This window comes from Schistocerca serialis, chromosome 3 (assembly GCF_023864345.2).
Source record: "Schistocerca serialis cubense isolate TAMUIC-IGC-003099 chromosome 3, iqSchSeri2.2, whole genome shotgun sequence".
Classification (NCBI taxonomy): Eukaryota; Metazoa; Arthropoda; class Insecta; order Orthoptera; family Acrididae; genus Schistocerca; species Schistocerca serialis.
The window spans coordinates 265,042,626-265,058,900 of record NC_064640.1 but is presented as its reverse complement, the minus strand read 5'-3'; the positions used below and the strand labels follow the sequence as shown (position 1 = coordinate 265,058,900).

The window sequence follows — 16,275 nt, the reverse complement described above, 5'->3', positions numbered from 1 at the left end:
TTATTTATGAAGTTGAAGATTTTGACCCCGACACAAGACGACGAATTATCAGAGATACGGTTCACGTCCTTTGATTGAAGCCCTATAAGGATCCTGCAATCCAGGGTAAATTCAAAGCTCCAGCAACAGGCAACAAGCGGAAACATGATGAAGAGTCTAGCAGCAAAAGAAGTTCTAGGAACATCACCGCCAGGGCAAGAATCAGTCATCAGGAGTGGGAGTATGCAGGACTGATGACTCGTTCCCAGACTAGGAGAATGTAACACCGAGACGCTGTTCTCTTAAGAAGGGAGCAATGTCGCAGAAGAAGCTGAGTAGCACTGTGGTGTAGTGTTTATGATACTAAACTGTTGCATGGAGGGTTGTGAATTCAAAACTCACCTGGACTGTACAATTTTCATTTCTATATTCAGTTCGAGTACATTCTAGAAGTATCTACAAATGTCAAGAATCATTGTACTGGAATGTTCTGTAGCTGTATATATACTGCATCTGTTCTGGCAGGATGCAGTTCACTCCATGCTCTTGTATGTGCAAGTGCTGAATAAACCTTCATTATGTGAAGTTAGTGTTCGTCATTCATCTAATTACACCTTCTTCTATGTGACAGTATTGTTGATGGGATAGAAGTGTTTTATGATAATATATTTTAAAGTTTGACTTTACTACCATTGTTTAATTTGGCATATTTAAGAAACAAATTCTGCATATACAGGGTGATTTTTTACACGATGTACAAACTCTAGGGGTTGACTGATGAGAGGGTACAGAACAAAAATGGTCTAATGAACTTGTGTCTGGAAATGCATGGTTTCCATCCTAGACACCATTTATTCAATCATACATTGTTACAGAGACTGTAGTCTAATACACACTGTACCATTTAGCCACAGTTACCAGATGCATGGTTTCTTCCTAGAGGGTGGTACTGTTTCCCATACATCACGCCCTAGTGCCATCTTCCACCATGCTAAATGGTAATGCGGTGTCGGATTCACTTCTCTTGCTGACTCTTCTTGTAGTGGATGTTATACATCATTGTACACAGTGGTTCTATGTTCGAATTGAGAGCTCGCCGACATAGTGTTTACTTACAGAAAGGCAAATGGCAGCGGATGGCGGGTAGCAAGGTTGTATCAGGAGACCTATCCCTACCTACAAAAACCACAGCATTCAGTGTCTGCAACAGTGTTTCACTGTTTGTCTAAGGCAGGTTTATTTCAGGAAGCAGGAAATCATGAAGTATGTACCTGAAATGTTTGGACACCAGACTTGGCGGAAAATGTGATTAAAACTGCGAAAGGCAACCACCGTGTCAGTATCAGGCAGTTGGCTCACCTCTATAGGGTAAGCCAGACGACCATGTGGAACATTCTCCATGACAAATGTTGCTACCCTTATCACTTACAGCGTGTTCAGGGCTTACTAGCGACAGACTTCCACATCAGGAGCAGTTTTCTCACTGGTTTCTTCACCAGGCATCCACAATTCTGGTATTTGTGTTATCCACCCTATTCACAGGCGAGGCCTCCTTTGTGCGGAGTGGTATTTTCATCTTTCATAAAAGCCATCTGTGGTATAGTATGCAGAACCCCTATGGTATGGTGACAGTGAATCATCAGCATTGATGCAGCTGGAATGTGTTGGCCGGGATAATTGGCGACAGTATTTTCGAACCAGTCTTCCTTCCATGTTGTCTAACAGGCCAGAATTGTTGGCGTTTCTTGTGGGTGACTTTGCCTCTCCTGCTGGAAAAAGTGTCATTGATGATTTGAAAGGTTATGTGGCTGCTGCTTGATGGTGCTCCAGCCCATTTTGCCATTAATGTCCGGTCACATATCAATCATGTCATCTCAACCCATGTCTGGTTATGGGGCCATCTCAAAAGTGTCGTGTATGCAGAGCCCATACCAGATGTGAAGTCACTGGAGCAGCATATTCATGCTGCCTTTGACTTTGTTCAGATGCAGCATGGCTGATGTGAATTTGTGAGACAGAACATGCTATGGCATGTACAGGCATGTGTTGAGGCACATTTAAACTATTCTCAACACATACTTTAACTGTGGCTGCATGATACTGCATGTATTAGACCATAGTCTCTAACAATGTATGATTGAATAAACGGTCTCTAGCATGGGAAACATGCATTTCTGGACATAAGTTCATTACACCTTTTTTGTTCCATATCCACTCACTGATCATTGATCAATCCCTTGAGTATGTACATGGTGGAAAAAATTACCCTGTACATTAACCGTGATATATCCTTTGCCAAAGCTACAAACTTTTTTAAGCTAACATCACACATCAAGTGGTTAATCCCTTCAAACCCATACCACTTATAGTGTACAAAAATTTAAAATCAAATAAATTGACTCGCAATTGAGTCTCTCTCTCTCTCTCTCTCTCTCTCTCTCTCTCTCTTTTCTTTTTTACAAAATATTTGTATTACTTCAGGACACAGAACATCTTTTTATTCTTCTTTGCAATAGGTCTTGATGTTCTTAAAAGCTGATATTTTTGTTGTTTTGTGCTCCCTGCTGGAATTGGTGCACCAGGAAACCCAATGGGACCATTTTCTTTGAGAAAGATGAGGTATGGAAATTTATTTCCATTAATGTCCATCTTTCAGGGTCCACTATCTTTGTAGCTAAAGATGAACTGGGTAGATTATTTAGTTATGTGAGTTACTTTGTAGCCATTACTATTCTTCAAGACATTTAGCCAGTCATGTGTATTCATAGCAACTTCATTTTTTTCATTTCTAGCAGCAACAACAGAGTTAACATGTATTGTAGGTGTAAGTTTTTGTTGCTAGATTAATAAAAGCTATCAGCTGGTATTTTAGGTCTGCCAAATGTAAACAGATAACATCTATGAGCATTTATAACTCTAAATTAAAGAGGGACTATTTGTCTTGTTTGGCATTATTGTATTCACAAAACATTCTTCTTTTATACAGAGATACTCTGAGCTCCTTAAAATGCCTATAAAATTGAGGATCTAAAACCCTTCAGCAGCTACAAGAATTTTAGCTTTATCCACAAAGGTTCTTGTCTTGCAGTAGTTGCACTGTCTTGTTACAAGTCTTTTGAACGTTAAATGCTCTAGAAATTCTGTTACTGAATAGAAGCAATGATCCAATAAGAATGCCCTTAGGGTTTTACAAAAGATTAAGAATGATGATATGTCTTTTACTTTATACGGAAGACTAAATTGTAAATTTGTATAGCGCTGTTTACTGTGGGGGTTTTATAGGCTGATGTACTTATTGACTCGACATGAAACTTTTCCTTTTGTCTTGTATCATGTTCATGGATATTGAAATTTTCATTTACATCTTTTAAATTATTTCTACTATATTTACAGATTTCTAATATATACAGACAGGGAAGATGGAGATTTGATAGCTTTTGAAAGAGGGGTTTGCAAGAATCTGTTTGTTGAGCACATTGCATTGCTTTTACAGTTTTTTTTGAGTTAAGAAGATGACTGAACTAGGTGGTGCATTACCCCATAAAATAATTCCATACAGTAGGATGCTGTGGAATTGGGAAAAGTAGGCAGTTCTGACAGTGCTATAATTTGCATTGACAGAGAGTAAACACAGACTGGAACATATTTTCTTTAGTGTTCCATTAATTTTGTTTATAATTGTGTGCCATTTGAAGTTATTCTGAAGCCATAAGCCTAAAAACTTTGTTTCCGGAGAAGATGAAATTTTGTTGGAGTTTATTGTCACACTGGTGCAGCATGCATCACCTTTTAAACAAAAATTTAGGAATGTTGTTTTTTGGTGTTTATCATAAGTTTATTCCCCCCAAACCATCTAGTTAGCTGTTCTGTAGTCTTATTAACAGCTGCTTGAAGCTGACTTTGGGGTATTTCCTGAAATTGATGGCCTCAATAAATGTTAAAAATTTCTGATACAAAGAGCTTTATGATGACATGGTATTTCATTTTATCCATTTAAGAAAAACACTATATGACCATTTTAAAAACGCATCTAAACCTAACTGTTCTGTTGATCAAGTTAGCACATGATTAGCAGCATAGTGGCATATAGTGTGCCAACATAAAAAAAATAAATTTCATTCATATTACCACTCTCTATATGCTAGACAAAGAGGGTTTCACCTGTGCCCACATATTCACTTTTCAGGTTCATGCTGTTCTCCCCTTTCTTTGTTTCATTAAAAGTTGATATGATCAATTTATTTCAGCTCTGTAGCTCACTTTCTTCAATGCATGGCAATATTCATTTGCTGCATCAAATGTCTCCCATGAAATTATGTGATGAAATTTATTTGATCTACTTGCTGTAGCATACCTGTAATTTTTTTGAGACCATACTTGTTGTTATCTTTACCTGTGACTCTTAAATTAGATATATCTGACATTGCCAAGAAAGAAGAAAGTGATCAAATACAGGTTTCTGGAAGCTTTTTTTTAAAAAACATTTATGATTGTCAAACCATCTTCAGACCACTCACTGCAAAATATACATTGTAATATACTGTATTGAAAACCCTGCTCCTTCTATACAGCTCAATGCTATAGATTTATATTGTATGTGATGTAGACAACAATAAAAATAAATTTTAAATATTAAGAAATATGAAATTAGGGATTCTTCTTCCTGTGGTATCTTTCAGTTCTTAGAGATATTTCAGAAAAAATTGCTATTAATCAGTATAAGAAACACAATGATTAATATAATGCAATTCATGTTATATGTACTGTACGATGTGAATTAATATTACAGATAATAAGGAAATTGCAGCTATGTAGAAGGCACATTAATTATCATTTAACTACACTGATGTAAGGAAGTTAATGTTTACTTATTATTCCCACAATGGAATCAGTTAGCAATTGATTTGAGCACACCACCAGTCTCTTGATAAATTTACTTTCTACCCCAAAACTGTATTTTTCAGAATTCACTTCAATAATACCAAGCAGAATTCTTATGAATATCAAAACAAAATTTTTGATATAAGAGATGTTACTTATCAACTTTTCAGACAGGCTACGAAGCTTTCTTACAATACTAAAAAATGATAAGATATCTGCTACAACCTTTCTCAGTTAATATTTATCATTTATGGCACAAATTTTAATATGGTTTCTGCCACTGAAGAAAATTCACCAAAGGAATCAAGTATGCATGCTTAGTGATTTTTTTCTGATGCTGAGTAGCTCTGTTGTACACAAGACATATGAGGAATTTTGAGAATCATATTTTACTCACCTGTATTTTTACAGGAAAAAAATGAAATGATTTGAAATTCACTTACTTGATCTTATCATATATAAACAGAGTGGTATCTCCCCTTTTGTAGGTTCTGGAACGCCCACAACTGCAGCATCTCCCACATCAGGATGGCTGAGAACCACATCTTCAAGAGCGGCAGTGGACATCCTGTGCCCTGCTACATTTATTACATCATCATCGCGAGCTGTTACATACACATAGCCATTTTCATCCATGTATCCAGCGTCCATGGTGTCATAATAACCCTGAAAATTGAAAGTATTTGATGACATGGATGTTTCAGAGGTTTAAATTGTTTAACATAAAATGTATTTGCATGTATAGAATGGAATTTATTTACTGTGATGGTCTATAATGGACTAATAGCTGATCAAATATTAATATTTTGGCAGCAATTAGTGCATTACAGATCATCATGTAGTTTCAATAGTCTTCTTTATGTATGGGTCGTAAGATGCTTTAAATTACTTTCTATTTTTAAATTAACACTTTATTTCACTATGAGGAATTAAAGTCCCCTTCATGTATGAAAGTGGTCCAACTTTCAGCCATTCTGCACAACCCTCTCCATTAACTGCTAGCAGCCAATAAGATTCTTTGTCTTTCCAAGTGGCTAGCTGCAAGTTATGGACAGATAGTGAGAACCTCTCTCCTCTCATCTCACAGGAGCACCTCTGTAAAGTTTGGAAGGTAGGAGACGAGGTACTGGCAGAAGTAAAGCTGTGAGGACAGGGCATGAGTTATGCTTGGGTAGTTCAGATGGTAGACCACTTGCCAGTGAAAGGCAAAGGTCTTGAGTTCAAGTCTCGTTCGGACACACAGTTTTAATCTGCCATGAAGTTTCAATCTCTCTCTTGCACGCAGAACTATTACCTTACATTGCAAAAACTGAATTATTCTTTCAATTGTTTATGTTATTTTCATGTAACAATACAACTGTGAATGTGTAACTGTAAATATGTGAATGTGATTTCAAAATAAATAAGTCATGAAGTGCTTCACAGACAAATGAGGAGAAAATTATTTACTGCATTTATAAGTTTTTCAAATGTGAATTTGAAAGCAGTACTCCTACTGTTTACATTTGAAGACACACAAGTGGACAGTAGAAGCTTAGGTGCAGCAAGAGATCTGTAGGGAGAACTGAAATGAAAGTGTCAGAGCTGTAGAAACCTTAGAAAATGTCGGTCCTGTGTTGCCTCAGAAGCAATGAAATCACAAGAAACCTGTAAAACAAATGATTAAATGATTGTTTTGACAATGATATTTTAACATTCTCCATGTTTGAAATGTATATAAGTGTCGAAAACCTGACATAAAAAAAACCTCGTTAAAATTATGCATGGGAAAATTGGCTTAAAAGGCACACTTAGTCAATGTATAAACGTTTTTAAAACATTGACTTCAAATATGATAACATGAGAGTTTTTAATTGAAAGAAGTGACATAGATGCAGGGTGAACCACATCACTTATAAAGATGTACAGTACATGAGAAGGAGGCAGTTCAACAGTGTATTATTTTGACTAAACATGGGTGAATCATAATCATTCCAGGAATATCTGCTAAAAAATAAGTGATGGTGCTGGTAGTTTGAAAGTTCACATAGCAAATGGTTCTTGGATAATTACTCTGCATGCTGGCTGTATTTCTTGTTTTATTCCTGAGAGTAAAATTGTATTTTCGTGTAAGAAAAACGGCAGTGACTACCATTCAGAAATGATTGGTGTCATTTTTAAGGAGAAGCTTACTGAACAATTTATGCTTCAGAGTCAGTCACTAATGTACCATAGCAGTTATAATTCAACTGTTACAGAAAAATGCCAAGTACAAACACCAGAAATGTGTATGTTGTGCTCTGGCTTAAAAATAAAAATATTCCACAAAGTATATACCAGAGTCATGCCGAATTCCTGCAGCTTGTTAATTCATACAAAGCAAGTGACAGAATATACAAACTTGACTCTCTTGCACCTGAATGTGGTCACACGGGTTTGTGTGTACCTACATATCGCCATCAGTACAACCAGATGGAATTAATTTGGGCACAGCTTAAATGCTATGTGGTAGAGGGAGAGAGGGACGTGTGGCATTGGGGGGGAGGGGGGAGGGGGGAGATTCAAGATAACAGACATTGAATTGCCTGTACATGAAGCAATAGATGACATCCCCCCCCCCCCCCCCCCCTTCAGCATGGGTACACTGTGTGTGACATGCTGAAAAGCTTCAGGAAACATACTTTGATAGGGAGGTGGATATGGATAAAAGCCTTGAACCTGCCATCATAAATTTACAGTCAGAAGGTTTGGGCACTCTCAGATAGCGATGATAATGATATTACAATGTAGATACTTTGGTTTTAAGGACTTGTGGCTTAAAAAATGCATCAGCATATCAATTGCATACCAGGTATGTGAGAATTTCCTAACCTTTATTGATTAGGAATTTGTATCCAATGAAGTATGCAGTCTATAATGTTCAACATATTGTCCAAGGACAAGTTAAGAGTTTACCAGTGCATAGTATGCTCTAATAAAACATGAGACTGCTGCCGGATAAATTAGTCAAAAACTCTGATACTTTATCAAGTAAACCCATGTCACCTTCAAGGCACAAACTGGAGAAATTACTTAAAATGATAGGAAGGGTTACCTGTCAAGATATCAGTGCTTTTCAACATTTTCAGTTACAATTTCCCACACATTTTTTTGAAAAAAGATGGTTAATTGTTTGCCTGTTCAATGGACCATAAATGTGGTCTCTCAATGTAATATTGAAGGAGTTAGTTTACACTCATAATGCCTGGAGACAGCAGAGACTGTAACAACATAGTCTTTTGCATTAGTCTTTGCTATCAGTAATTCCTTTTTATGCAGGGTGGTTTAAACTTAATTATATGTCAAACACACCCACATACAGGTATTATGCACATTTTTTTAAAAAAAGCTATGGAGCAGAAGATGTTGTCAAGCAAATGTAATCATTTTGGTTTGTGTTTGAAGTTGATTTTGTTGTGTATTACATTTTTATAATACAGTCCAACTCTCAATAAATGACAGTTACTGCAACCAGTTTCAGTGCCCTTCTCATTAGACAATCATCATTTTGAGAAAAATTGTAGTTGATGTCTTCACAAAGCTGTATCAGCTGTTCTCACCTTTTGACATCACATAATGTCAGCTATAGAGATTTCTTTCATGTAGATGATTGATCAAAATGAGATTTAAAATTTATTAGTCCCCCTCATGGACCTGAATGTATAAAATGATGTACTGTAGGCAAATGAACATGAATGCTGTCCACTGAAACACAGTTTGGCAATATAGAGTTTGTTTGCCCACTCTCTGCCACAACACATGGGCCGACCTCATCCTCTCCAAGCTTCCCTGTCACTCCACGTCTATGCATGGAAGCACCATCCTATGTGATTGGGGGATATAGTTAATTTCACCTCTTTGTGCATTATCAAGATAAATTACACAAAAAATTGTGGTGTGCTTACAGCATGTCTTTATCAACACAGCAGTGTGGAATGAGAATTCAACACAATCGTAGTAGCTATGACCACAACTTTTACAGATGTGAAGTTCCATATGTAGAATGAAAAAATTGCAATATTTGTGGATTGTCAAAGTGGATGTGGCCTCTTTAATCCTTATAAAACCTAACTGTTTATCACTGACATTTATTTTCTGCACAGTTAGTTTTTGTTGTACATCACTTTCTCATTTATGCAAAAACGAGAGGGATACGTAGTTTACTAATACTATTTTGTCTCCTTTTTTGTGAAGTGGGTTGATAAAAGCATATTAAGGAATATCTTGGACACTACCACTATGGAAGTATTAATAACATAACACAACCAAAAAACCTTAAACAATGTAGTGCCAAAAGTATGTTTTTAGGTTTCCATACCTCAGCCAGTAAAAACAGAGCCTTTATAGGATCACCTTGTTGTCCTCCCATCTGTCTATTAAGACTCATTCCCTTCAGGGAAGGCCAAGGTATTAAGCTGGAATTTATGTTACGTACTAAAGTCTATGGTTCCTTGGTGGTGTAAAACATTTAAGCTTCTAAGTCATTACTGTTAAAAGATACAGCCATTTATGTCACAATTTTTGATATCAACAAACTCACTCACCAAAACCTACAGATGAACTATCTGTTGATCCTGTGGTCTAGCAGTAAATCAAGCACCTGGAAACTGGGAGATTGTGGAATCGAATGTTGGTTGGAGCACAGATTTTTCAATGTTCATTTTGCTCTAGCCTTTCATTTTAACCTAGCTTTCACTTATCAATGCTATGAGAAGTCACCAGAAACAACACATAGTTTGTATGGTATATTAAACCGTACATCCCCTTTCCCTGATTGGATAACTAGGGGAAGTTAGGGACACATAAGCTGCCAAAGTGATGCCCAATAGAAAGACTTACACCAGGCCACAGAGCCACATGAAATTATTATCATTATCAGTATTATTATTATCATTATTATGTGAGTCCTACTCACTCTTATCTGTTTTTTACTTTCATTACTTTTATTTTTTATTTTTTTTGTCTGGAGGATATAGAAGCTAAACCAAATGGATGGTGAAATGAGCACTGAGGGTGTGCTGCAAGGCCCTGCATAAATCAAGAGAATAAAGTCCTCATTCCATACTTTACAGAAATTTTGGTTTTCAAGTGGATGTTACTTCATCTCTATAATACTGAGAAATTTATCTGCATAAAGATAACATAACATATGTTCTGATAGTTCTGCTCATACAAAAATGTGTAAAAAAAATGTGGCCCTGTATTTGTTAAAAAATAATTTAGGGCCTATTTGAGGATTTTCATGGTAACTGAATTTTGTGTTGATTTGACCAGCTGAAGTGGCCGAGAGGTTCTAGGCGCTACAGTCTGGAACCGTGTGACTGCTACCGTCGCACGTTCGAATCCTGCCTCGGGCATGGATGTGTGTGATGTCCGTAGGTTTGTTAGGTTTAAGTAGTTCTAAGTTCTAGGGGACTGATGACCTCAGAAGTTAAGTCCCATAGTGCTCAGAGCCATTTCTTGATTTGGGTAAACTGTTTATAATTCTTTATTGTGCATTTTGCATGAAAATTCACACTAGGAATAGTTAATAGAAATTATTTACCATAATATTTTTAAATGAGAATGCATTGTTGACATACATTCTAAAAAAGAAGAATACATTTCATGGAAGGAAATTTTATTTAAATATTCTGTAATGTTTAATTAACTTTATTAATGTACCTCTCTTAGTTTATTTCCTATTTATCTGTGTCCTGCAGTATTTTAGAAAGGACAAAATTTTCTGCTTGGACTGTTATTCAATTTATTTACTCTTCATGATTGTGATTTCAACTTATAATGCAACTTTCAAGTAATAGCACACTATGAAGTGTGTCAATGCGTTCTTCCTTTGAAGAGAATACTGCCCTCATGTCAACCATCTTAAATATTCCATGAATATAAAAAGACAGGCATCTTCATCATTTATTTAACATGTCCTAACAGTTGTAAAGAACCAACATTTTGGACATATCTAAAAACAAAGATGATGTGACTTCCCAAACGAAAGTGCTGGCAGGTCAATAGACACACAAACAAACACAAACATACACACAAAATTCAAGCTTTCGCAACAAACAGTTGCTTCATCTTTCCTGATGAAGCAACCGTTTGTTGCGAAAGCTTGAATTTTGTGTGTATGTTTGTGTTTGTTTGTGTGTCTATCGACCTGCCAGCACTTTCGTTTGGTAAGTCACATCATCTTTGTTTTTAGATATATTTTTCCCACATGGAATGTTTCCCTCTATTATATTCACAACATTTTGGACAGTTTGACAAAATGAACAGTTTGATACCACTTGAAGTAATAGAAACCATTTTAATTTTGAAAGGTATGATATGTAGCTTCTAATGAAGTACAAGATACATTGGAGCTTTTGGAGTAACAATAATTCTATTTACTGTTAATGGTTAATAAGAAGTTACCTCTAAGTCTCAATACATAAACATAATATTCCACAGAATTAGTCATCCTAATAATCACACTTCAAATCTAAAAAGAATAGCTTAAAACATAATTTTGAGAATAAATGTTCATCAAAAACACTGTAGTTTTCCAGTGCTTAATTTACTCAAGTAATACCAAATGTCACTAAAACTTGCCAAATTATGAAATTTTATTTAAAGTGTTGCACACTACAGTTCATTATTCATTATATAATTGTTCTCTTTTATTTATAACAATGTAGTCAGCTTCGCAAAAACATTTTGTATTTAATGTAACATCCTGCAAAAAAAGTCCCATAGGTATTCCGTTCAGGAATATTCTATCTTTAAATCATAATTATTTGACATACCTATTGTCATTATTTTAGTGCTCTGATTTTCTGCTCAAAAGAACATACAAGTTTGTTTACATTTATAATGTTTTGAAAACTAGATGTGTATCATGCTGAAAGACACAAACAACAGCATGGCCACAGTGAACCAAAGATTATTCTTCTTCCACACACAAGCTAACAATAGTTGAAAATGTAGACGCAATCATAGAAGCAATCCAAGACCAATGCAAACAGTTGCTGACGATAAGTATGAACACAAAATGAAAGTGAATGCCTGCTGCACTGCGCTTATAAAGAGGAGGGCTCTGGTGGATGGAGCAGTGGATACTATGCCATGTGCACAAGTCATGTGGCCCACTACAGGCAACTTCTGGTGGACAGCCTGTGCAGATGCCATTAGCAGAATATTCTAAGTTGGTTGATTTAGAGGAAGGAACCAAACAGCAAGGATATTGGTCCAACCAGATTAGGGAAGGACGGGGTAGAAAGTCAGCCATGTACTTCCAAAGGAACCAACCAAGCATTTGCCTGAAGTGATTTAGGGAAATCACAGACACCATAAATCAGGGTGCCCGGATGCAGGTTTGAACCATCATCCTCTCGAATGTGAGTCCAGCGGGCTAACCACTGCACCACATTGCTCAGTAATTTCTAAGTGTAGCATGCTGATGGCCTATTGCCACAGTGCATTTCTAAGTATTACGTACAGGTTTATAGCATTCCTTCCTCCTTGGGGAAAGGGTGCTCCACCGATGCTGGCATGAGGGCAACTGTTCTAATGTCTATGGCCTCTGTAGTAGATACCACAGATGATGGTAACTGTGGTAGAAAGAAAGAAATTCCAGGCTGGAACCAATGAGTAGGGATAGAAATAGTGCTGTCACAGACACATGCAGTGGTCTTTCCCCCACAAAGTAACATAAGAGAGGACTACTGAAAACGGCACTGGCTGCATCTAGACATATGATTGCTCAATGTGGTGGAAGTGTGGCAATGGTGAAGGTGCCAGCTACTCGGTTGGGGACATTGGAGATGCCAGTGTAGAAGGATCTAAATATGCGAGCCCAGCCTGCAGTAGAATTTCTGGTTGCTGTGAAGGATTGTGGGAAGGCACCTGTGGACTGTGGCTGGAATCCACGTCATTCAGTGGCTGGAACCCCAGTCCAGTCTGTTGGGCCCAAGACCGAACCACCAATGAGGGCCACGCCAATGGGCATTGGTGGGGCAGCATGAGCAGGTGGAGCAGGGGAGGAGGGTGTGGGGCTGGTGACTTTGGAGCATCATGGCCAGACTTTGATCCCCCACTGATGTAGAAACTTAAAAAGTGTGTCAAGGCATTGTCCGTCGAGGAGTCCATGAAGTACTTCTTCATTTGAACCTTGACCATGTGGTTGAGATGTTCAGACCCAGTTAGGCTTTGGTCAAAAGGAGGAGCAGTTATGTGATGAATGTCTTGAGGGGCACAGAAATCATGGAAGGCCTAAGGCACAAACTGTGAATCATTAACTATCACAAGCATATAAGGACCACTATCCATCACAAGCATATAAGGAAATCCTTCAGTAGAGACAGAGAACGAGAGTGAGAGAGAGAGAGAGAGAGAGAGAGAGAGAGAGAGAGAGGAAAAAAATATTGGAGGACCTAGCATTTAGGGTAAATGACACTGTCATGGTGCACGAACCAGTAGAACCAGTATCAGCAAGATGGGAGCAAGGAGTGCTGCTGTCACTGTGGTGGTTGTTGTTGGGTGCTGTGACATGTGCACAAGTCATGTGGCTGGTCACAGGCAGCATCTGGTGACCAGCCTTCACAAATGCTGTTGGTGGAATATTGGAAGTGTAGTGCACTGGCAGCCTGGTGCACTGGTGTGTATCCAAATATCAGGTACAGAATTATAGCAGGGTGTAAGTAAAATAATTAAAATGACATTAGAGGAATATAGAATATTCTGGCAGGCATCCATAAAAATGTGCGAAGTTCAAGATGGTTAGTTCAGTTTGGTTTTAGATGTTAAACACACAACAATGTCCTTTAAATAGGTGCTAGAACACAGCTCTTTGTCTCTTCAGTTTGCTTTGTTCGAGTGGTACTATGACATGACCATTTTTCTTTTTTCTTTTTTTTTTTTTTGGATAATTTTTCAGCCTATTATAAAAGGATCTCCTGTTATGTTGAAAAATGTGACTTTATTCCAAATGAGCATTATTTTGAACAAACATGCAACTAAAAATCAACCAAGACATAAAGGAAAATAAATCTCATTTAAGAAACAAAAAAAGTCTTAATTTGGATTTATTTCAAGCCAATCTCCATTGGACAAAAATGACTTTTTCTGCAGAAATCATTGTGTATACAACATATTCAATATTAAATTTTGACCACTTTCCTTAGTCCTGAATATAAAATACACCAGAAATTTGGTGACTCATAGAATGTGTTATGAACTATTAAGATTACATTCAACGTTCATGTTCAGTAGTGGATTACTTTGCATACATATTTTCAAAAGTGAATAAGGTAATGCTGGATTGGGAAGGGAGTAGTTTCACACATCACTTAATAATTGCTATTGAATTCATGTTGTCTGCTCACCTGCTTACACCTGCATCCACCAGATGTGACATTTGACAACTGTCACACCTGGCAGATGCATGGCATAAAATCAATGATTTCCTCAATGATGGTGTTTTATTCCTTTAGAATTCAGGGGATTACAGAAAAGCTGAGTCAATGGAATAATTTTCTATGACACAGTCAACAAATATTATATGATGTATTATAGTACAGTATTTTTTGAGGACATATTTATTTTTAATCATACTAGTAAATCACTTTTTACAATAGTTAAGGAAAAACAAGTTCAGTTGAAAATGATATTTGGAGAATTACTTACAGGAAATTTGGTGAAATATATTTGCTTGAACCTGTCATCAGCTTTGTACAAAGTGGACATTGTACCAGGCGGTAAAGGTAGCTTGCACACAATGCGACCCAGTTCATTCCTGTCTGACTCAGTGCCATCATGCCGTAAAATGTGAACTGCATTCAGATAAATACAGAACTATAAGTGAAAGTAAATGAAAATTTCAACAAAACATTTATGAATTACGTGGTTTATTAGGCATTAAATACTAACCGAAAAATACATATAATTTAGATAATTTAATGTTATATTGATAAATACAGAGATTTATGACAATAAGTTTAGTTAACAGTATCTGAGACACAGGCACAATTATCACTCCAGAATTAAAATTGAATTCAGTTAGTTCTGAAGATCTGTACACAAACTCATCATGTCGTTAATGATATAAAATTAATTATACTCAGAATTTCCGTAACTCATTATGTTTCGGTGGGTATCAGTGAGCTTTCAAGTGGTGCAAAAGAAGAGTATTAGAACAGTCTCAATTTGTAAGCTTTGAACTACGAAATATGCTTGTTGTTGTTGTTGTGGTCTTCAGTCCTGAGACTGGTTTGATGCAGCTCTCCATGCTACTCTATCCTGTGCAAGCTTCTTCATCTCCCAGTACTTACTGTAACCTACATCCTTCTGAATCTGCTTAGTGTATTCATCTCTTGGTCTCCCTCTACGATTTTTACCCACCACGCTGCCCTTGAAATCTAAATTCGTGATCCCTTGATGCCTCAGAACATGTCCTACCAATCGGTCCCTTCTTCTTGTCAAATTGTGTTATTAATATTATTTTTGTTATGTCTCAGAACATTTAATCTGGGGATGATATGATTCATTAACTTTAAAGATGCATAGTTTATATCTTTCTGTATCAGATTAAATACTGACTATTGGAGATCATATTAATTCCTAGTCTCATATATGTCGAATCTGGTGTTGTTTCCAACATAACATGAGAGTACATTGAATGGTGCACTAAGTAAAAAAAGTGGATTTCCATAACTTTGTTTTGTGCCACTGAAAAAAATACCAAACTAGATCTACTTCTTTGTGTGTGGTCTTTCCACTTTTGATGCATTTTGCAGTAAGTAGATTAATAAAGATTGTAAACTTGCCATCAAACCCAGGAAAAGGCATTCCCGCTGAGTACATTGGTGGTTTTGTACTATGACCATATCCAACACATGTTGCAGTTATTGAATGGCCAGTTTCTGTCTGCCACCAATGGTTAAGTATTGGTACCTGTTGATAAAGAAATGCGTATACATGTCAGTTTACAATAGAATTTAACAAATATGACAGCATACATAACTTAACCAGAGTTAAATGTATATGAATATGCCACACAGAAAAGTGTTTATAATGTGTGTCATTATTAAGAGAAGAAAATATTTGCCACTCATCACTGATATTATAGTGGGTTTTCCAGGATGAAGATGGTATCCTGTATGTGGTATGGAATTGCAATCAGTGACAGCTCCAACTATATTTCCCCCATTGTTGGTTGGTGAGATGAATACTTAAGCTGTGTTCAGGCAGGGGATCTCTGTTAGATGTGATGCAATGTGAGCCATTTGAACCATTTCTACAGCCTTAAACCAACATGGCATCAAATACCTGTATAAAGGTTATCATTATCATGGGCTGTTGCCACATCTTGCTGTTAGATAATGGATGTTGGCATTGTACATGGGAGCAGTCAGTGGAGTCTACCCC

General features: G+C 36.8%; 1 protein-coding gene across 1 annotated transcript in view; it reads right to left on the bottom strand.

The window, feature by feature from the left end:
• The window catches only part of LOC126470040 (acyl-CoA synthetase short-chain family member 3, mitochondrial), a 324,267-nt gene that overhangs the window by 37,211 nt on the left and 270,781 nt on the right, over window positions 1-16,275 (bottom strand). Inside the window, exons 10-12 of the mRNA XM_050097536.1 lie at window positions 15,675-15,801; window positions 14,536-14,681; window positions 5,304-5,526 (exon numbers count right to left, since the gene is read on the bottom strand). Of these exons, the coding sequence (XP_049953493.1) occupies window positions 5,304-5,526; window positions 14,536-14,681; window positions 15,675-15,801 (496 nt within the window). The remainder of the gene's footprint in view (window positions 1-5,303; window positions 5,527-14,535; window positions 14,682-15,674; window positions 15,802-16,275) is intronic.